At 37.3% G+C, this 18997-nt stretch overlaps 1 protein-coding gene across 2 annotated transcripts; it reads left to right on the top strand.

Moving 5' to 3' along the window:
- The first annotated feature begins 9175 nt into the window (after nt 1-9175).
- Nucleotides 9176-10823, top strand: LOC103709592 (putative GATA transcription factor 22). Of its 2 annotated transcripts, none has more exons than XM_039130429.1 (3): nt 9176-9682; nt 9937-10185; nt 10284-10823. In XM_039130429.1, exons 1-3 carry the CDS (start codon nt 9515-9517, stop codon nt 10596-10598), a joined length of 732 nt encoding a protein of 243 aa, XP_038986357.1. In that variant the 5' UTR covers nt 9176-9514; the 3' UTR covers nt 10599-10823. The 2 variants fall into 2 exon arrangements, with proteins under 2 accessions (XP_038986357.1, XP_008793253.2); XM_008795031.4 differs by having other exon boundaries at nt 9180-9682; nt 9805-10185.
- The last annotated feature ends 8174 nt before the right edge of the window (nt 10824-18997 follow it).

The raw sequence follows: 18997 nt of genomic DNA, 5'->3' as shown, positions 1-18997 counted from the left end.
GTAATCTAATTTGCATCACTATAACCCTCAACCGCCTTAAGGTACCCAGTGTAAAAGAGAGATAGATCAAGGGTTTCCTTAAGATATCGGAATACCCTTTTAATGGCTAACCAATGAGATTGATTTGGATTTTGAGTATATCTACTTAGTCTTCCTACAGCATAGGCAATATTAGGTCTTGTCTTGTTTGCAACATATAAGGGAGAATCTATAATTTAGGAGTATCTGATTTGATTAACTAGTTCACCTAAATTTATTTTGGGATGAATACTTGGATCATAAGGAGTAAATTTAGATTTTGATCAGAGTAACCAAAATTTTAAATCATTTTCTTAATGGAATAAGCAAGGGAGAGAGCTATCCCTTCAAGAAATTTGATTAACTTCATCCCTAGGATGATATTAGCTTCACCTAAATCTTTTATATCAAAATAATTTGAATTTTTTTTTATTCTCAGATATGTTTCTAAGAGAAGTTCCAAATATTAGAATATCATCGATGTATAAATAAAAAAACACACAATCATCGTCAATGATTTTGGAATAGACATACTTGTCATGATCATTGATAGAGAAACCAAAGAAAAGGATGGTTTCATCAATTTTTTCATGCCATTGTTTAGGTGCCTACTTTAGGCCGTATAGGGATTTTACAAGTTTGCAACTTTGTTCTCTTGTCCCTTTAAAATGATTCCTTCAAGCTATTTCATATAGATGTTTTCATCTAGATCTCCATTTAGGAACGCAGTCTTTACATCCATTTGATAAATGATCAACTTATGGATGGAAGCAATGACAAGAAGAGTTCTAAGGGTAGAAATTCTAGCTATAGGAGAATAAATACTTTTCTATTGATCCATCAGGTCTAAGCTTCCTACAAAATACTCACTTACAACCTAATGGTTAACTATCTAGAGAAAGAACGGTTAGAATCTAGGTCTAGTTTTAGATAATTGAATTGAATTCAAAGTTAATGGCTTCCTTTCAGAAAGGGGCATCAGGTGAAGACATTGCCTCTGCAGACGTGGAAGGTTCATCTTCAACTAGAAAAGTAAATAAATCTTTACTAAAGTCCTTTTTTTTCTAGTCCTTGTGCTCCTTCTAGGTTCAGAAGGTCCATGATCAGGGTTAGACCTCTTCCTCTTTCTAGAATCATAAAGAACCTCTGATTCAACAAGACTAGGGTTAGATAATAGATCATATTGAATTTGATTCGTTATTTGGTTTCTAAAAAAAATCAAAATAAGCAGCATCCTTAGCCTCGATGAGAATGTTATTAGAGATGTCACTTATTTAGAAATTTATTACAAAGAATCTATTTGTGCTACTATCTAAGGAATACCCTGCAAATATTGCATCTATGGCTTAAAAGATATTCTATTTGGGATATAACATGTTGCTAAAAGAGCTCCCCCCTCCCCAAAAAAAGTTCTCTGGTACTCCTAAAGCGATTAACATTGAATTAACTATATCCATTAGGGTACGATTCTTCCGTTCTGCTACACCATTCGATTGCGGGGAGTAAGAAGGAATAACTAATGATCTCATATTCTTGATAGAATAGGGCCATTTCATTCGAGGTATATTTTCCACCTCAACCAGACCTAAGTTTTTTAAGAGTTTTCTTAGTTTGAGTTTTAGTTTCAACCTCATAGATTGTAAACTTGTCTAAAACTTTATTTTTAGATTTGATTAGATATAAGTAATAATACCAAGAGGAATCATCAATGAATGTTACAAAGTAACAATTTTCTCCTCGAGTTGAAATTTTGGTAGGTCACACACATCACTATGAATTAGGTCAAGAAGGTTAAAACTTCTATTAACAAATATGAATGGTTTTTAGGTACTTTTGGCTGGAACACAAATTTCACATTTGATCTTTTTATCTAGATGGATCTTAGCCTACCATGCCAAACATTAGAGGATTCAAGATTTAGAGCAAAAGAATGATCTTTATTAGAATCTTTAGGAATTACTCTTAATTTGAATAGGCTTTTAGATACAAGGCATTTTCCAATAAACTCGTTATTATGAGTGATTATAAGCTTATTAGATTCTAATACAATCTTATAGCCTCTAGATACAAGAAGAGATCCACTGATGAAATTTCTCCTAACGTTGAGGATGAATAGTATTTCATGAAGGATTAGAGTTTTTTCATATGTCATTTTCAGGTCCACTCGTCCTTTTTCTAACACTTGTGCTGAGGAGTCGTTCCCAAGCTTTACACCTCCTCTACTTGATTCCTAAAGGATAGAGAACTAGGAGCGATCAAAACAAACATGTACGTTAGCTTCGAAATCAAGCCACCAATCACAAGAAAAATGGACTAGAAATACCAAAGAGTTTTGACATTCTGACCTGAAGAAGGATACAGAACCATCTTCAACCATATTTACTTGAGATTTAGGTAATCCTTTCTTTCAAGGTTCAGTCTTCCTATAGTAGCAGTCCTTCGCCATATGAGTTGATTGCCCGCACACGAAGCAGAAGGTATCCTTCTTTTTTGGCTTCTAATCTGGACGAATATAGCTTCAAGAGGTTTAAAGGAAGAAACAAGGTTTGAAGGATTCGAAGATTTGTTGTTTTTTAAAAAATTTCCATGGAGTTTGAAATGGGTTAGACTTGATTCAGTCAAATTTATCTTGGGTCCAAAATCAATTTTAGGCTTATGTTTAAGTTAATGCTCTTCTTCGATCCTGATAGAGTTTATAATCTCTAATAGGGTTAAGTTACCTTAGTTATGACTTAACACACGAGAAAAGCTCAACCAAAATGGAGGAAGAGAATCAACTAAGGCTTGGACTCTATAATTTTTAGAGAATTTGCAACCTGTCAGTTCAACCTTTTTAAGAGATCTTGAAATTAATGGATTTGGACGCCGATAGACTTGAAATCCATCATGGCATATTTACAAAACTTGGATACGGCAAATTGATCAAGATCGGCATCATCCAATCCATATTCTGCTTCAAAAATGTCCCAAAGCTCTTTACCTGATTTGGTGGTAAGGTGCACATCATATAGAGAATCAACAAAGGGCACTAACAATCCTATAGCGGCAATGGAAATCAATTTTTTCAGGAGTTTTGGAATGAGGGCCAAAGGATGCAAAATCTTGAGGACTAGAAGAGGGTTGAGAGGTTGATCTAGAAGACAGTCTAGGATCAGGATATTCTATGGCAGAAATCAATCTTAATATGGTGAGCCAATATCTTACTTGGCTTTGCCACCTTCTAAAAGAGAACCATTAAATTTTTTGGGTTTGATTGAACTATGATCATCAAAAGAAGCTATTTATGAAGTTTTGTTTGCTTAATTAGTTCTACAAACATAAGTTCAAGGGGTTTAGTCCTATATGTTTTAATAATTAATTAATGACTTTCCATAATAATTCTAGGCTTTGAAATAAATGCAATATGGAGCTATAATAACAATAAGATTAAATTAATACACTAACAAATATAACAAGTAAAGTAACTTTGTAATTTTTGCATATGTTTCAAAGCAGCAGTAATATATATTTTGAAAATAACTAATAATATGCGCAGTTTTTAAAGATGCAAGAGTTTCCTACATAGATTTTAATGTTACAAAAAATTCTATATAGAAATTAGGGATTGCAGAAAATAGTTTGCATAGAATTTAAAGCTGTAGAAAATCTGCACGAATTTTAAAATTGCAGTAATTTTATATACAGATTTTGAATCTGCAGAATATTTCTGCACTGTTTTCAAAGATACAAAAAAATCTGCAAAAATTTTAAATATGCAGAAAATTTTTTGTACAATTTTTAAAGTTGCAGAAAAATTTCTGTACAGTTTTTAAAGTTGCAGAATTCTATTTGCATAATTTTTAGTGCAATACGACTTTCTTAAAAAACCGATTTTTGTGAAGAAAATAACTTTCTAAATGAAGTTAAAGCATTCGAATTCCTATACAATTAGACTAAATCTAATTCTATACTATCAAATTTAATTTTTATAAACATATATATATATATATATATATATAGAGAGAGAGAGAGAGAGAGAGAGAGAGAGAGAGAGAGAGAGAGAGAGAGAGAGAGCAAAGTACAATCAAAAATCATGTTCTTAGACTCTTTTCTAAGACTCAACAGATAATACACCTATTTGTATATTTATCTATTTAATATCTAATATAACATACTCAAGTTCTATCCGACATGATTTTAGATCTTGTCCGATTGTATCTTTAAGCTTTTCGTTAGCTTTATCCATTTGCATGAGGGATGGAATTATTAATGTCATAGGGGGAAATGCTTCCATATTATGGATAACTATATTGATTTGAATAACCAGTGTTTGTTTGCACCCGTTGTTATCCATCAGCAAGGAAGGCCGTTTGCTGTTATGTTAATGTTTGATTATTATTGAATCCCGTCGCATAGTTTCTAAAAAGAAACTCTTGCTTCGATATTTAACAAATAAAAAAAAAAAAGTAAACATTCACTCTATCCATCTCAAGTAATAATTATAGCAAAAATCAATCAGCTTCTACTGAACAATATCTTCAAAATCCTAACTAAAGTACAGGCTAATAGATTGAAAAAGGTGTCATGGGAACTGGTGGACCATTCAGCTTCCTTAGCTGGTACTCCTATTTAACTATTTTGGATGCTCTCATTTGGGCCCATGACATGGACCATTCGATATTGCCGCAAGAAATCTGAGGAAGCTCTGGTGTGCAACCTAAAGCCTATGATATGGTTGGACGGGAATTTCTTATAGACTTGCTAAAGCATAGAGAGTTCGGAGATGGATTAGCTGGGTTGATTCATGTTGGAGATCTACTATAATTATAATTATGATTAATGGAGTCCCTGGGAGTCACAGGATGTGGTATGAAGCTCTGCTGATTCAGTTTCCAAATGATACTTTGTGTCTCTCTAGGGATGATGCGAATAGTATTAAGGATCTCAAGGTCATGCAACTAGGGTTTGAGTTGATGTCAGGACTGAGAATTAACCTAACCAAGTACTCGTTATCATAATTTGGGTCTAATTAGGAGGTTGTTGTAACAACTTAGGACCTCACCCAAAAAGGATAGGTAGAAGGTATCATTCAAATTTCTTAGTGCTATATAAGCATCCAAAATCTCTACAATGAATAAGCGATGTGGGACTAAACACACCCGTACAGGTTCTTGCATACTCCCTCATTTAAGCTCTGGCATCCTCGCCGGACTAAAGATCTAAATTCATTCAAATTCAATCATAAACATTCGATCAGCTCATGATCAACTCAAATGGGCTCGCGTTGTAGTGTCTCCTAGTCCACAATATAGGATCTCATATAAAAAGGCTAGCCATAAGGTATTATTTGTTAGACAATAATAGATGAATGAGAAAATAGGCTGCAAAGTGACCCACTTGAAATGTTGCTTCTTAGAAGAGATATGTTTCTTCAAAAGAGTTGCATCAAAAGAAATACATCTATTCATTTATATGGATGCATCTTTATATGGATGCAATTTTTCATTTAAAAGACATGACTGTTAGCAAAACTATTCATAGGAATATGTCTATTCATTTGAATAGAAAAGACATGTCTCTTTACTTGGTGTCTGTTCTGAAAAGTCAACGTGAACTCTATAAATAGAGCATTCCTCCAACCATTTTATATACCGAATCTTTTCAATTCATCTAGTTCTCTCATTCTAGAGTTCTTAGAGAGCATTAGTGAATTCATTCAAAGAGAGAACAAAAACTTAGTTTTTTGGTTCGCCGTACAAACAAATTGGTGTGCTCCTTTTGTTTGTGAAGATCATTGTATCCTGACAGGCAGATACTCAAAAGATCCGAGGCACCTGTGTGGAGGGCGAAATCTGTCTTAAGGATATAGTGTTAAACACTAGCATTGATCTTACATAGTTGTGATAAATCTTTATTTGAGGTCAGTTTTATTTATTTATCTATTTATTATTCAATTTATTTTACAAATTCACAATACACACAAGGCACATTACTCAGATTTCTTAATCCTATATAAGTACCTAAAATCTCCCCAGCGAATAAGCGATACGAGACTAAACACATGCCTATATAGGTTCTTGCAGTTGTCAAGGAGTATTCATACATTCCAAGTATTTGGGCTAGCCGCTGCATCATTCAAAGTTGAGAAGGGAGGACTCGGTGGTTCTAATTGACAATTTGAAAAAAAAAATAGTTGGTTGGATAGCGAAGTTTTTGTTTGTGAGAGGAAGGCTGGTTTAATTAGTAAGCTCATGTACATGCTGATAGAGAAGCTTGGTCTAAGACCATGTGAGTATAGTAAATGGAAGGCCAACTATTTGGCCAAAGTTCATGTACATGCTGATAGAGAAGGAACAAGAAGAGGCTACTAAGTTGAAGCAAATACTTCAACATGTCACCCTAATGACTTTGATATATTTAGTGAAGATGGAACCGAACTAGGGCATTCTCTTCTAAAGCTTCTGTGGATATTGGTCAATATTTTCACAACCGATAACTTGTTAAAGAGGAATTGAGGACACGTTTGGTTCGCGACTGGAGTCAAAATTAGAATGAGAATCGGAATGGTCATATCCTCCGACGCATTTGGTTTGTGATCGGAATCGAAATCAGAATCAAGGTAGGATTTGAATACTAAGAGAGAGTAAGGATTAGGTTTGGGAGAATTGGAGCATTCTCATTCTCCCCCGGAATCAGAATGGGAATGAAAATCCCCAAATAAAACGGCTAGAATAGAAGTCGTTTATTTCTATTTCCATTCCAGAGTCCAACTCTTTCCAACTAAATACCTTGGTTACTAGCATTTGCAAGCATTTCTGGCACATAATTAATATTTGCAGAAAACCTTCGCACCTAGCGGCTTTGTTTGGCAGCTGGAGTCCAAAGTGTGTGTATGGATGAGTTGGAGAAAAGGATGGACAACCGCTGCTGCAATGTGCCGGCAAGTCCGTATAGAGAGGAATCAGAGAATCATTAGGAATACCACACAGGCATTATGGACTTTATTTGTAAGATTAAGAGGGTTCTGGAGTCTTTGATAACCTTGTTTTAGAGAATGCAGGATCATAGACGAGTGAAGCTGCACTTTAGGAGAGTTAAAGAAAATCTGAGTCGTTTCCAGTTGCAAGATCAAATGAACCTTGCTCTCTTTTCCTCTCTTCTGTTTCTCTTTAGTTTTCTTTCTCCTTCGTTACTCTAATCAATAACTTCGCGCGGGAGATCTATCGTTTACCTTACAAACACATTCTCCTCCAGGCCATAGAAAAAATTTTGTTTATGCTAAAAAAAAAAAGAAAAGATAGGGACCGTGCACCTACCCAATAACTGCTTGTCTATGTTATGACAATTAAAGATTAGAGTGATATGACGCATAACAACTTCGTTGCATAGCCCATGCTACTGTCTCCATGCATCTAAGGTTCCTCTGCAGCATCTCGATCTAGTCTCCTTGGTCCGGTGCAGAGGGGCAGGCCGAGCAAAGCAAAAACGTTCAACCCTGAAGGCCAGTTTCCTCCTGACTCAATTTTACAACCATGACCATTGACCCGTGCTGAGTAGCACTTCTCTATAGAAGAAGCAACTCGGCTTTAACCATCTCTAGGGCGTGCCTGGTTCTACCAAGTGTCAGATTGTTGCAGTACATTCTCAAAATTTTTAAGCCACATCGGCAATCCGTTGCGGCATGGCCTCAAGTTTGTTAAAATACAATTTTAACATATTTTAACATATTTAGATTCGAGAGGTTCTCTAAAAAAAACACTAAAAATCAACAAAAAAAAAAAAAATCAAGTTGGCCAAAGAGGACTGAATCTCTAGAATCTCAGTTTCTATTTTTTATTTCTTATTTTTGATTTATAAAATTTTTACTGACTCAGTATCGGAGGGCTCCACGCAGCCAATCCCGCGAACTTTCATTTTTTGACCGTTGCTTTGCAGGTTTACGGAGGGGATCGGCATCAACATCCCAAAATCATCAGCCACCGTCTCTGATATCCTGACAACCTCTGGTTCCGATCGAATACGTACATAATTTCAATAAAAAAAATGAAATTCTATAATATTGTGTGTCCTTGTATGTGCGTGTGTACGTGTGTGAGAGAGAGAGAAAGAAAGAGAGAGGGAGTCAGCTGGGTCCACGTAGCATGGACGTCCGTGTCTTGTACCTCCGAGCCATGACCCTTCGATTTGCAGACATCGTTTTGAAAGCCACACTCCGTTGGTCATACTCGATCAATGAGCCCTACACCTTGCAGATTTGACAATGAGTTCTCGGAGCTATTTCGCTCCTCTCCTTCTCCCTCCAAGCCCGGGAGTGATGCGCAAACCTAATACGTATCCACACTAGCGATCATACAAACTAAACGTCGTCTCTCGCCTCACGGTGACGTTATCTAGTGATCATCCATCCGATAAGAAGCTGGACGAGCTTGAAGCAGATGTACGTTCATTAGTCCACTTCAACTCAAGCTTGCATATCTAAGCTTTATCTCTCTCTACTTGATTAATCTATCGGATATTTATCTCCTACAGTTTAGCTGCTTCTAAAGTAATATCTCAAGGGCGGTCACGTACTTTCATGTCGCATTAGCTATTTTGCCAGCAACGGCTTGTTTGGAAGTGGTAACGGGTTTGGGTTTTGCATATATCGATCTTTCGCTCTCGGATAGTTGGATCGTGCCCTGTATATGTATATATATCTCAAGACATTGGAAGTCTTTCATTTATCCGTTCCATTTGCATGCATGGATCTTGAAGCAGCTATTGCACCATCTAATTGTGGAAGAAATAATGATACAACCGCTGTCCAGCGGTAACTCTTAAAACAGTCGAATAAGTTGAATAATAGTCTACAACGGTCTCTATGGGATCACGAGAGCTACAACTTGCTTAATTTGGCCTATGTGGATGGAAGCATATGGTTTCGTGGAAGAGATCTCACTCTGCCAGCGGTTTTTCTTGCCCATATGAGCAGAGCAGACTGTTTTTGTGGGGAGAGGGGCAAGAGATCTGAGACCACTCCTGTTTTTAACTGCCCAAGGTAATATCTACACAAGGTTGAGAAAGGTTGGGTGAAGGGGCTATTCTTGTCCCTTTGCCTGCTCTCACAACAAATGGCCTCTGGCAGTACCTGAGAAGGAGGAGATCGAGAGGGAGAGAGAGATGCCTTAAGTTGGAATTTTCTATTCAATGAGGTCGAGTATGTCATATTTGGTGCCTTGGAATGCAGTGTGAGGCTGAAAATATATATTTTTGCTTCTATCCATCCTTTCCGTGCTCCGCGGTGTCTCTCTCACCTAATAGCGAGTCACGTGAATGCCTGCCAAGGCCCTTCTCTTATTGTTCTTTCACTTCTTTGTTTTCCTCATAAAAGGGAATTTAATTACCCCTTCCCACTGATTGATGAATCCTAGATCTAGTCTCCTCGTCCCCTCCCTGCCCATATCTATAGCTTAGTTCCTAGTACCCTCTCTCTCTCTCTCTCTCTCTCTCTCTCTCTCTCTCTCTCTCTCTCTGGGATATGAATCAATTTTCTCCTATCCCTCTAGCAGAGGGAGGTGAAGATCAAAGTCACCTTCCTCCGTTCACTCTAGCAAGTGATACTCCTTCGTGCTCATGTTCCATTCTCTTCAATACTTCACAAGAACAAGGAGCAAATGACAGAGATAATCACCTCCTGCAGCAAGAGGTAAGGAATTTAATTTCATATTCAATATAATTCATGTGATCTAGGTCCATCTGATAAACTTGTAAAAAGTGGGATAAGTTTGTATGAGTCTATGATTTTTGTATCTTCTTTTCCATTGGTAGCCCGAGGATCATTTGTTGATCAGTAAATCAAGTGATCACCTGGTCTCATTTCCAACCAACTACAACAACAACGACAACAACAACAGTAACTATACCGTCGAGCAAGCTTCTCATGGTCGATGTGTTAATCAGGAAGATCTGCATGGCCCCGGTAAGTGGATGCCTTCCAAGATGCGATTTATGAGGAAGATGATGAATTCCGGTCATGACATCATGAGCAAAACAAGGAGAAACATGCAAATACTTCAAGATCGAGGCCAAGACAGTAGCACAAGCATGCGCAACAACAGCAGCAACTCCCCAAGTGGTATCATCAGAGTGTGCTCGGACTGCAATACCACAAAGACCCCTTTGTGGAGGAGTGGTCCTCGTGGCCCTAAGGTATCCACGTCTCTCTCTCTCTCCCTGTATCTTTAGTTCTGTTGATCAACCTAGCGATCTATCTTTATCTCCAATTGTTCTTGTACTGCATGCTGCAGTCTCTTTGTAATGCCTGTGGAATAAGGCAAAGGAAGGCTCGACAAGCCATGGCTGCTGCTGCTGCAGGTGGTGTGTTAATCCCTAGCGAAGCACCTGGCAAGATGCGGAAAGAGAAAAAATCTGATGTTGATCGCACGATACCATTCAAGAAACGGTGCAAGAACGCCATCGCCACTACTACTCAAAAGAAGTGTTTTGATGATGTCATGATAAGTTTAAGCAAGAGTTCAGCTGTCCATCGAGTCTTCCCACAGGATGAGAGAGACGCAGCACTCTTGCTGATGGATCTATCTTGGGGCCGCATCTGCAGTTGAGCACTGGCTTCTTTTCTGTTTTCTTTTTCCATCTCAAGTATTAATTCTTCTTGTTCTAGTGCGACCAGCGACTGCATGTTTGTGGAGCAGGAATATAAGATGTAGCAAGGCCGTGAATTAATGGAAAAGTAAAATTATCTTTACGAGCTATTAAGAACTTGGGCAGCACTGGATGTCTACTTCTTCAGTCCTTCAATATCTATGGAGCTCCTCAAGCTAATTCATTATCGTGTATTGTTATTTACTTTTCATTTGCCTGTTGCTGTTCTCTCTCTCAGAAAAAGATCTGCGTGCTGTTAACCATCCTTAAAAGTTATGGCTTTCCATAGTAGCTAACGATGAGGGCATTTGAGGCATTGGAGATCCAGGTGTTTCATTTCATGGTTATAGTTTACCATACTTTTTACTGTAAAATAAGGCATGGGGTGATGTATGGTACCACTCTTATATAAAACCAACGAGGCACGATGCCACTGATGGCAAAAAGTTAGCATGCATCTCTATGATTGCTTGCCAACATATGACCTGGATCAAAGGATTGTTTTAACTATAATTTACTTACTGGGTTATTTTCTTTTTTCTTTCTTTTTTTTCCGGAAGAAAATGGAGACTAATGGGGTTTCAGCCACCACCAGAATTTGTTAGCAAAAACAGTGTATAAAGAAGTTTGAGAGGTAAGAATGTGCAGAGAGTAAGAATATACAAATGATCCGATATGGAAAGCGGAAAGGGGCAGATATAGAACAGTAGGTGAGAATCTAACTCGGTTTTCTGACTGTTTTTGTTCTTCTCCATATGCTCTCTTCTTTCTCCTCTTTTCTGCATTCTCTTGTACATAATTTCAGACTACTTATATCTTAATAGATAGGGGGAAGTTCCTTACTTCCTCCATTTTGATCTTTTCAAAAAAAAAAAAGAAAAAAAAAAGAGAGAATTTAGCTCAGCTTTCAGACAACCTCAGTTAGCTGGCAAGAGCAGAAGAAAACCAGCAAATAGAGGAACAAGCATAACCAAACACCTATAACTCAATTGCTAATACCAAGACAACGCACCAGAATATTTTGAGGACTCCTCAACTTGACCCAAGGGGAAGTGATAGAGGTAGAATGAACTCAGAAGACTCCAGTTAGCCTGTGCAGACTCCTTGATAACCTTCTGAAGGCGGTATAAGAGTTCAGAAGCCACCAACGTACTGATACAGACACAGCATCTCTCTCCTCAACCTAGCTAGCTATCATCCCCACCTGCCTCCCTCTCCTTCATGCACGGTTTCCCCTCCAGAGAGTTTTGGAGGGAAAAACTTGGGCGTCTCTCCATGGGATTGGAGTTTCTCATATCCATATTCTATAGTACTGCTCTGCCTTTATCATTAATCTCTGGAACTATAACTATGAAAAACAACCCCAAGTGGAAGTATTGGGAAAGAAGATGCGAAAAGAGTTGAGCAGATATCTGTTGTTGACAAAATAAACCAACTCCAAATGGTTAAGGATCTAAATCTTGAATTAATGAAATTTAAAGAACCAAAGTCTGAATTATTTTCGACCATGATCGATGTCTAATTAACTGGAAAAAGTGTCTATCCAAATCTAACATTTTAGGTCCATGACTACATGCTACATGGTGATATTTCTTGTTATTTTTTTTAAAGTGATAGGTTTCTTGTTTTTGACCTGAACTTTGTCTGATTTAGATCCCTGGCTGTCTCATTTTGATCGGTGAAATAGTTGATTGACTGGCAGTTGCCCCATCTTTTTCTCCAATAGAATTGTAGCCGAAGCCTAAAACTGGTTGCTAGATCTATCTTTGTTATCACGATCGTTACCTTTACCTGAATCGATGGGAATGTAAGTTTATTTTTTCCTCTTTCTTTAGGAATGTTGCATAGTTCTTCTCAGAAATCATCGTACAGTTGCATTCATATGGGAATGTATGTGCACAAGTCCCTCTGTAAGTCAATCTTCTGCTGAAATTTAAGACCGCATTCATAAATGAGGGCAAAGCTATTATCTTGCTGGTAGATTAGGTAAAGCAAGATTTGGTGCAATAGTTGGAATAGTTTGTCTTTTAGTAATGACCTATTATAATCAGGTTTAACCTTAGGCTTGAGTTTGAATTTTAGTTGGAGTGTGATGTTGATACTTTGTCCTTTAGTAATTATGAAAAGTTGTCTTGGCAAAGAGATTACATGTTTATAAATAACGGAACAGCTTTACATTAAGAGTTGGTGAGATTTTTTTTTTGGCAAGAAAAAATGTCTGCTTGAGGCTTTTTTGGGATAGGAAGTCAAACACTTTATTTTGGTTTTTTTTTGAATAAATTAATCTTCTCTTCCAATTTTTTTACTATTATTTTCTTCTCATAATTCTCTATAAATATTTTTTTTGTGTTTGGTGTTTGCCCTGAATCCTAGGCCAGCGCAATCGATCTACTCCATATAGCTTTGTCGTTCTACAATACATTGGATAATGGAGGTCCCACATCGATGATCTAAATAGTTGGACATGATTTACTACTTTTAAATTATTTACATACCAGATCTCTAGCCTATGCATCAAATGATAAAAAATATATATAATTTAATATTATTTATACTGTTCATTTTTTGGACCACTTGATGCATAGGCTAGGAGCCTTCAAATTACATAATTTTTGGTATGTGAATAATCTAAAGAAAGTAGATCACATCCAATGGATCGGATTATCGATATGGGACTCTCATCATCCCATCCAAATTTGACCGAATTTGAGTGAAGATTTGCTCGAGTGGAGCCCGGTCTAGCCCTATATATTTATCCACATGTACATGTTTATATATTCATGATGCTAGACATGCTAAGTAACTTCAAATTAAAAATCAGTAGTTTTATAGGCTTCTTACTTTGAAAACAATACAAGGTTTTGGAAACAATCGATTAGAAGAAGATTAGAGAAAGCAGCAAGGAAAAGCACTGAAAACAAGCCTGCACGAACCAGATTGATGAGACAGAACTAAAACTTCAAAACACACATGAAGAAAGCAAATGTTGAAATGATTCTGACTAATTAAAATTACGACCTTACTTGAACAATATTCTGGCCGATTAAAATTACCTGTCCAATACTTCAAAAAAAACATGTACATACCTGGCCCAAACTTAACAACGAACAATGGCAGATTTTTTTTATACTTTTGTACTTACAAAGTGCAGTTAATTATATCGCAAAGTTAAAACAACACATCATTTAGCTACTAATTGTTAAGAATATTTTGTCTTCCTTATTATTTCTTTATTAAAGTCGTGACTTGTTATATATGTGTCCACTTAAGCATGCAAATAACCATTACGAAGATGATTTCAATCAGCAAATTCTGTACCCTTAATTTAGCCGATCTGGTTGCGTATTACTGCTTGGTAATTATCATTATCAAAAATTGGGTCAGAAAATGAGGATGGTAGTACACTGGGAGTTCAGTCAAACATGAAGACAATAATAGTTTTTTTAAGCCGAACATTGATCTTGTTTGTAAGTCTTGATTGATATTTGGTTGAGAAAATGATGTCTCTCTATCTGATACTGCAGTCATGAGATTCTTAGATGGGATTTGAAATGCTAAAGAAACCTGCATCTAGAAGCAAATATCCATGATGCGCCTCTCGTGTTTCCAATATAAATTTTGCATTTGGTAGAAGAAACCTTGAGTTTGAGTTCAACACTAGCAATTACTTCTTTTACTTCTTCTTTCGATGTGCGAACAGCATTTTATCGAAATTGCTTAACTTTGGAACAGGAGAATTAACAGTCCATCCAAGGAACTTGTGACATACTCTATAGTGAGTAAAAAATTTACAGATGGTTGCTCCAAGTTTGGATAAATCTTCATATTAGACAACCAAATATTCCATCAGTCCAAACGATGTAAGGTTCATCTCCCATAATCAATAATGTCAAACAAGTTTCAATTGGCTTAGCATGAGATACGCATATCCAACAGTAGGACACTGTCACGGAGGCCTTCTGTCTCTATCGACTTCTCGATGGATAACATTCTGCTCTTTCCGGCCAATGGAACGAAGAGCTCAAGTGTCGGTTCTGAAACTAGATGCCAAGTGCTTGGTACTAAGAATAACACGAGGCTTTCGAAATTTAACACGAGAATTTCATCAAGGTTCACCCAGCCAACAGCCTTTGCCGTGTACTTCCAGTTATCTTACAAAGAGAGCTTTTGGCAAGGCAAGGAGGACACTGCTTGATTGGGTTTCATGATCAAGTGAGCATGTGGAGGTCTGAGCACCACAAATAGCAGGGATCGGAGCCATTTCGCTATTGCAGAAAGAGTAGCTAGCTACTTGCTAGTGTTAAGTCTTATTACTGATTGGCATCTAGCTTAGGCCAGGTCTTCTGGATCACCCTTATGCACGTAGCACTGAGACGCCATGTCGAAATTTTAGGGCAGCGAACTTCATCAACATCTGAGGGCTAAAAGTATGAGAGGCCAACAAGTTTTGCTAACCTTTTTCAATTGCTTGCATTGGTCTCTGAAGATCATATTCCTTGCTTAAGACAGCAAGTCTAATGTCCTTGTTTTGTCACTACCTACGACAATCTAGCATTGTGATCCACATTATTCATGACTCCTGACAGGATAGTCTGGATGGCAAGGATATGGACACATATGAGGCAATCGTTACATGATTATTATTTTCTTTTGGGCAAATCTTGCAATGGAGATATATAAAATTAAGAACTGGACTATAGTCTAGCTGTTGAACTTATCCTCCAATTGGAGGGGGTTCTGATTTTACATTATCAATTGAACTTATCTCCTCGAACTGATTTTTATCAATTAAAGCATCATTTTTTTTTTCCTTTGGGGTGGGGGATGTAGATTAATAGTGGAGCTGCCACCAATTATTTTGCCTGCATAGGCTCTTGTATCCTCACCAAGATGAGGGTCCAAATCTCATCAAATCTAATTATAAATATCGCGATCGATTTGTCATCAATTCTAAAAGAGTTCATGTTGCATTCTCCACTGGTCGCACTTGGGCTATAGGCTGAGTCCACTCCGATACCATTATAATAACCGAGTACCTTTTTATAACCCAGCACCTCACTCAAAAAGGTTAGCCAAGAAAATTTTTGTTTGGGCTTCTTAATTAGCCATGTATAGGTACTCGAGACCTATTCGGTGTATTACTGATGTAGGACGAAATACATACCTTCATGAGCTCTCACATTAGTAGCGTAGATGTGCATCGAAGAACATGAGGTGCTCTTGCATCTATAAAATCTAGCCAAGGGAATACCTGCAACATATTTTTAAAACATCCACAAGAATTTTCGACCATAAGCTCACATGAAATCCCCAAAGGAAAGAGGGAAAGAAATGACAGCCTCGAGCTCATTAATATCCAAAAGTTCTGCTGTTTAGGCCTAAAGATTAATTTTGTGCCACAACCCAGAACTCCACTCATGTGAAGTATGGGTCAACTTCTTTTTAGATCTACATCAATCAATAAAGATGATACACTCCAGATTGGACAAGAAAAGCCATCAGAATAAAAGGTGGAAAAGATGCATTTCATCACTAAACAGAGATGCTATTGAGGTTGACAAAGACTAAGCAATCGTATAGATATTGTCCTAAGATAAACAACAACTCAGGAAATTAAGCTGTTCAAATCACAAGGCACGGGATCCCCGAAAGAGACCCCAGATGAAAGCCATTGCTCCAGCTCCAGCCGCCCAGGCCCCAACTCCCAACGCCCCTTCCCATCATTATTTTTTCTGCCACCATCTCTTGCCCCCTGGTTACAGACGGTAACATGAAAAAGTTACTACTTGCTTGCTTAGCAGTGTTACCACACGACTTTTTGTGGTCTTTTGGAGGGCATACAAAAAAATGCTATATTATTGGCTTTCCATAATGCTTATCAAAGAAATATAAAAATTTTTATTTTTTTACACCTGATGCTTTTAAACCAACATCAGTAAAAAGTATCGATAAATTTTGATGTGGTAACCAAATTACCGATGCTTCTTTCTAACGTACTGATACTGTTAATCCTTGCTGCATATGATAGCAACTGGGCGAGTGCAATAGACTTCTGTACTTCTTGTCCATTTGTCTCACTATTTGATTTCTTTCTTCTCTTCCTACACGTGCAGTACTGCTCCTTTGGCATCAAATTGTACCATGGTGATTTTTCACCTTGTTCTCTTCCTCAACTCATCCAAAGCCCCACCAGAAGCTTCAGTTGGAGGTGTTTGATCCTACATATCCTCCTAAGATTCATAGGTTCTCTGATATCCCACAGAAATGGTGAATTTAGTTGGGGAACCAAGCCTTCGATCCCTTTCTGTGCAATAGATCAAGGAAAATAACAATAATATGGCAAGTATTAGAAGCTAGAACCAACCGACGCCAACAATCTGGAACAATGGCAATCAAAGAGGAGCACACCACAGTTTAATTTTTACGTGAAAAAACTCTCAAACAATAATAATAATAATAATAAAAAGAAACATGCCAGCCATGCCTCATCCACTACGTGAAAATTCTCTAGTGTCCAAAGGAAAAATAAACACTCTTGGATGACATGTCACACCTCACCCATGGATGGATTACAAACAATGAGAGGGTAGGAAGTCTTCATTAATAATGATGGATGACAAACCCTTTGAGAGAAAAACCCTTGGGAGAGCACAAGAAATCAGTCAAAACTTGTGGATTTGATGCCAAAGGATCAGGTGATAAACCTCTCTTCAATGTAGAGCAAGAACCAAACTGCAATTTATTTCTTCCTCTATCTATCTTCTTTCTCTCGATTTCAACTAAGAGGGAACCATAGACCTCTTTTCTAAGTCTCCTACTCTCTTCTTGGAGAGTTGGGGAGAATTAAGTGATTGGAGAACACAAGACTGTGTATTAGTGTATACGGTCTGAGTACAGCCCCCTCATTTTCCAAGTCCAAAACACCAAAACAATGCGAAGTTGACCGAAGCGGTCAATTTTTGCATGCAAGTCCACCACACCGTGGGAAGGGGCACCACAACAAATATGAGGGATATTTCCGTATCTTCAATCCTGTATCACAACGTATTATCGATGATTTTGCCAAAAAGAAGCAGGTTGGCTAAAATATTGATAATTCCATTGCCGAGGCAAGGATATTCTCTACAACCCAAGTTGTAGGGTAGAATTTTGTTCAAAAATGTGCAGGGTAGATTACATGTTTTAATCAGCTAATAAATATGAACTTCATTGAAATGAATGCGAGAGTCAAAATTGGGAATCTTTGCTTGCGTATCCTTGCATTATGAATTTCCAACAACTAGGGTTTTTGCACTAAATTCAGAAGCACCTACAACTAGGGAAAATCTAATAGTTAATTAGTTTGAAGAAACTTACCAGCAAGACCTAGGTCAACCAATCGGCATCGGCCATCAAAATAATAATGCCACCATAACATTTCTATTAAGCAAATGCATGTATGTAATTGCAAGGCATGCCATGTGGATCATCGATCAAGTCCATCAGCCCCCCTATGGATAGGGGTGTTCATATCTAATTTCGCATGTCTCTTGTAGAATGGCATGCTATATATAGAGTAGATTGGTCGTGCTCGGCCCAAGATCCAAAATAAATAACAAATGCAAAAAAGATATTTGCAGAGAATTGCGAAAAGAAAATAATAGTGAAAGACAAATTAGAAGAGAAATAAATCTATTTAAAAAAAATAAAAACCAAAACAATGAGTTCAGCTCTCTTCACAAACACGCCTCACAAAAAAGGATCAACACATAAAATCTAATTCTCTCCTCACAAAAAGAATTATCTCCTCATTTCTTCAGGTAACTCTTTCCTCCTATTTATAAAACCACAATCTCTCTTTACGCAACAAAAATGCCAGCATCTCCTACCAAAAGACAAAGATATTACTATTTCACTCTAACTAAAAAATAAACTCAAATATATTAAGTTTAAGGGTCACTCTAACTAAATAAACTAGCACCGAAAGGCAAACTATTGAAATTAAAAATAAAGATAAATTAGGAATGGAATTTTAGTACAAATAGAACTAATAATAAAGTTTTAATAATTTCCTAAGCAAACGGCATATGGAAACTTGATATTCTAGCTAGCAAGCAATGACAGCTCTTTGTCTAGAGCTGAAAAGTAAAAACCCAGTAGCCATCTCGGTAACCCGGACGCTGCGTTGGGACAAGCTTCCACTTTGCCATTTGAACCTGCAAGCATGAGATATCCCACTAAGATTTCTAGCTTCAACACTCAGCAGATACTAAATAGTCATACCAAAGCTCCGTTCTTCCTTAAATTAATGATAAAATTGAACTTAACACCAATCAAATCAGGAACCTCCAAGGCCTGTCGGCCAATCAACTGGCTGCAT

This window comes from Phoenix dactylifera, chromosome 9 (genome assembly GCF_009389715.1).
Source record: "Phoenix dactylifera cultivar Barhee BC4 chromosome 9, palm_55x_up_171113_PBpolish2nd_filt_p, whole genome shotgun sequence".
In the NCBI taxonomy this organism is placed as follows: domain Eukaryota; kingdom Viridiplantae; phylum Streptophyta; class Magnoliopsida; order Arecales; family Arecaceae; genus Phoenix; species Phoenix dactylifera.
This window is presented reverse-complemented; position numbering and strand designations above follow the sequence as displayed.

Bases quoted from the DNA above. Each gene is read 5' to 3' on its own strand.
- LOC103709592 (XM_008795031.4), top strand. From the start codon at position 9,515: ATGAATCAATTTTCTCCTATCCCTCTAGCAGAGGGAGGTGAAGATCAA. The intron at 9,683-9,804 runs GTAAGGAATTTA...TTCCATTGGTAG, and splicing joins ATCACCTCCTGCAGCAAGAG to CCCGAGGATCATTTGTTGAT. The intron at 10,186-10,283 runs GTATCCACGTCT...TGCATGCTGCAG, and splicing joins GTGGTCCTCGTGGCCCTAAG to TCTCTTTGTAATGCCTGTGG.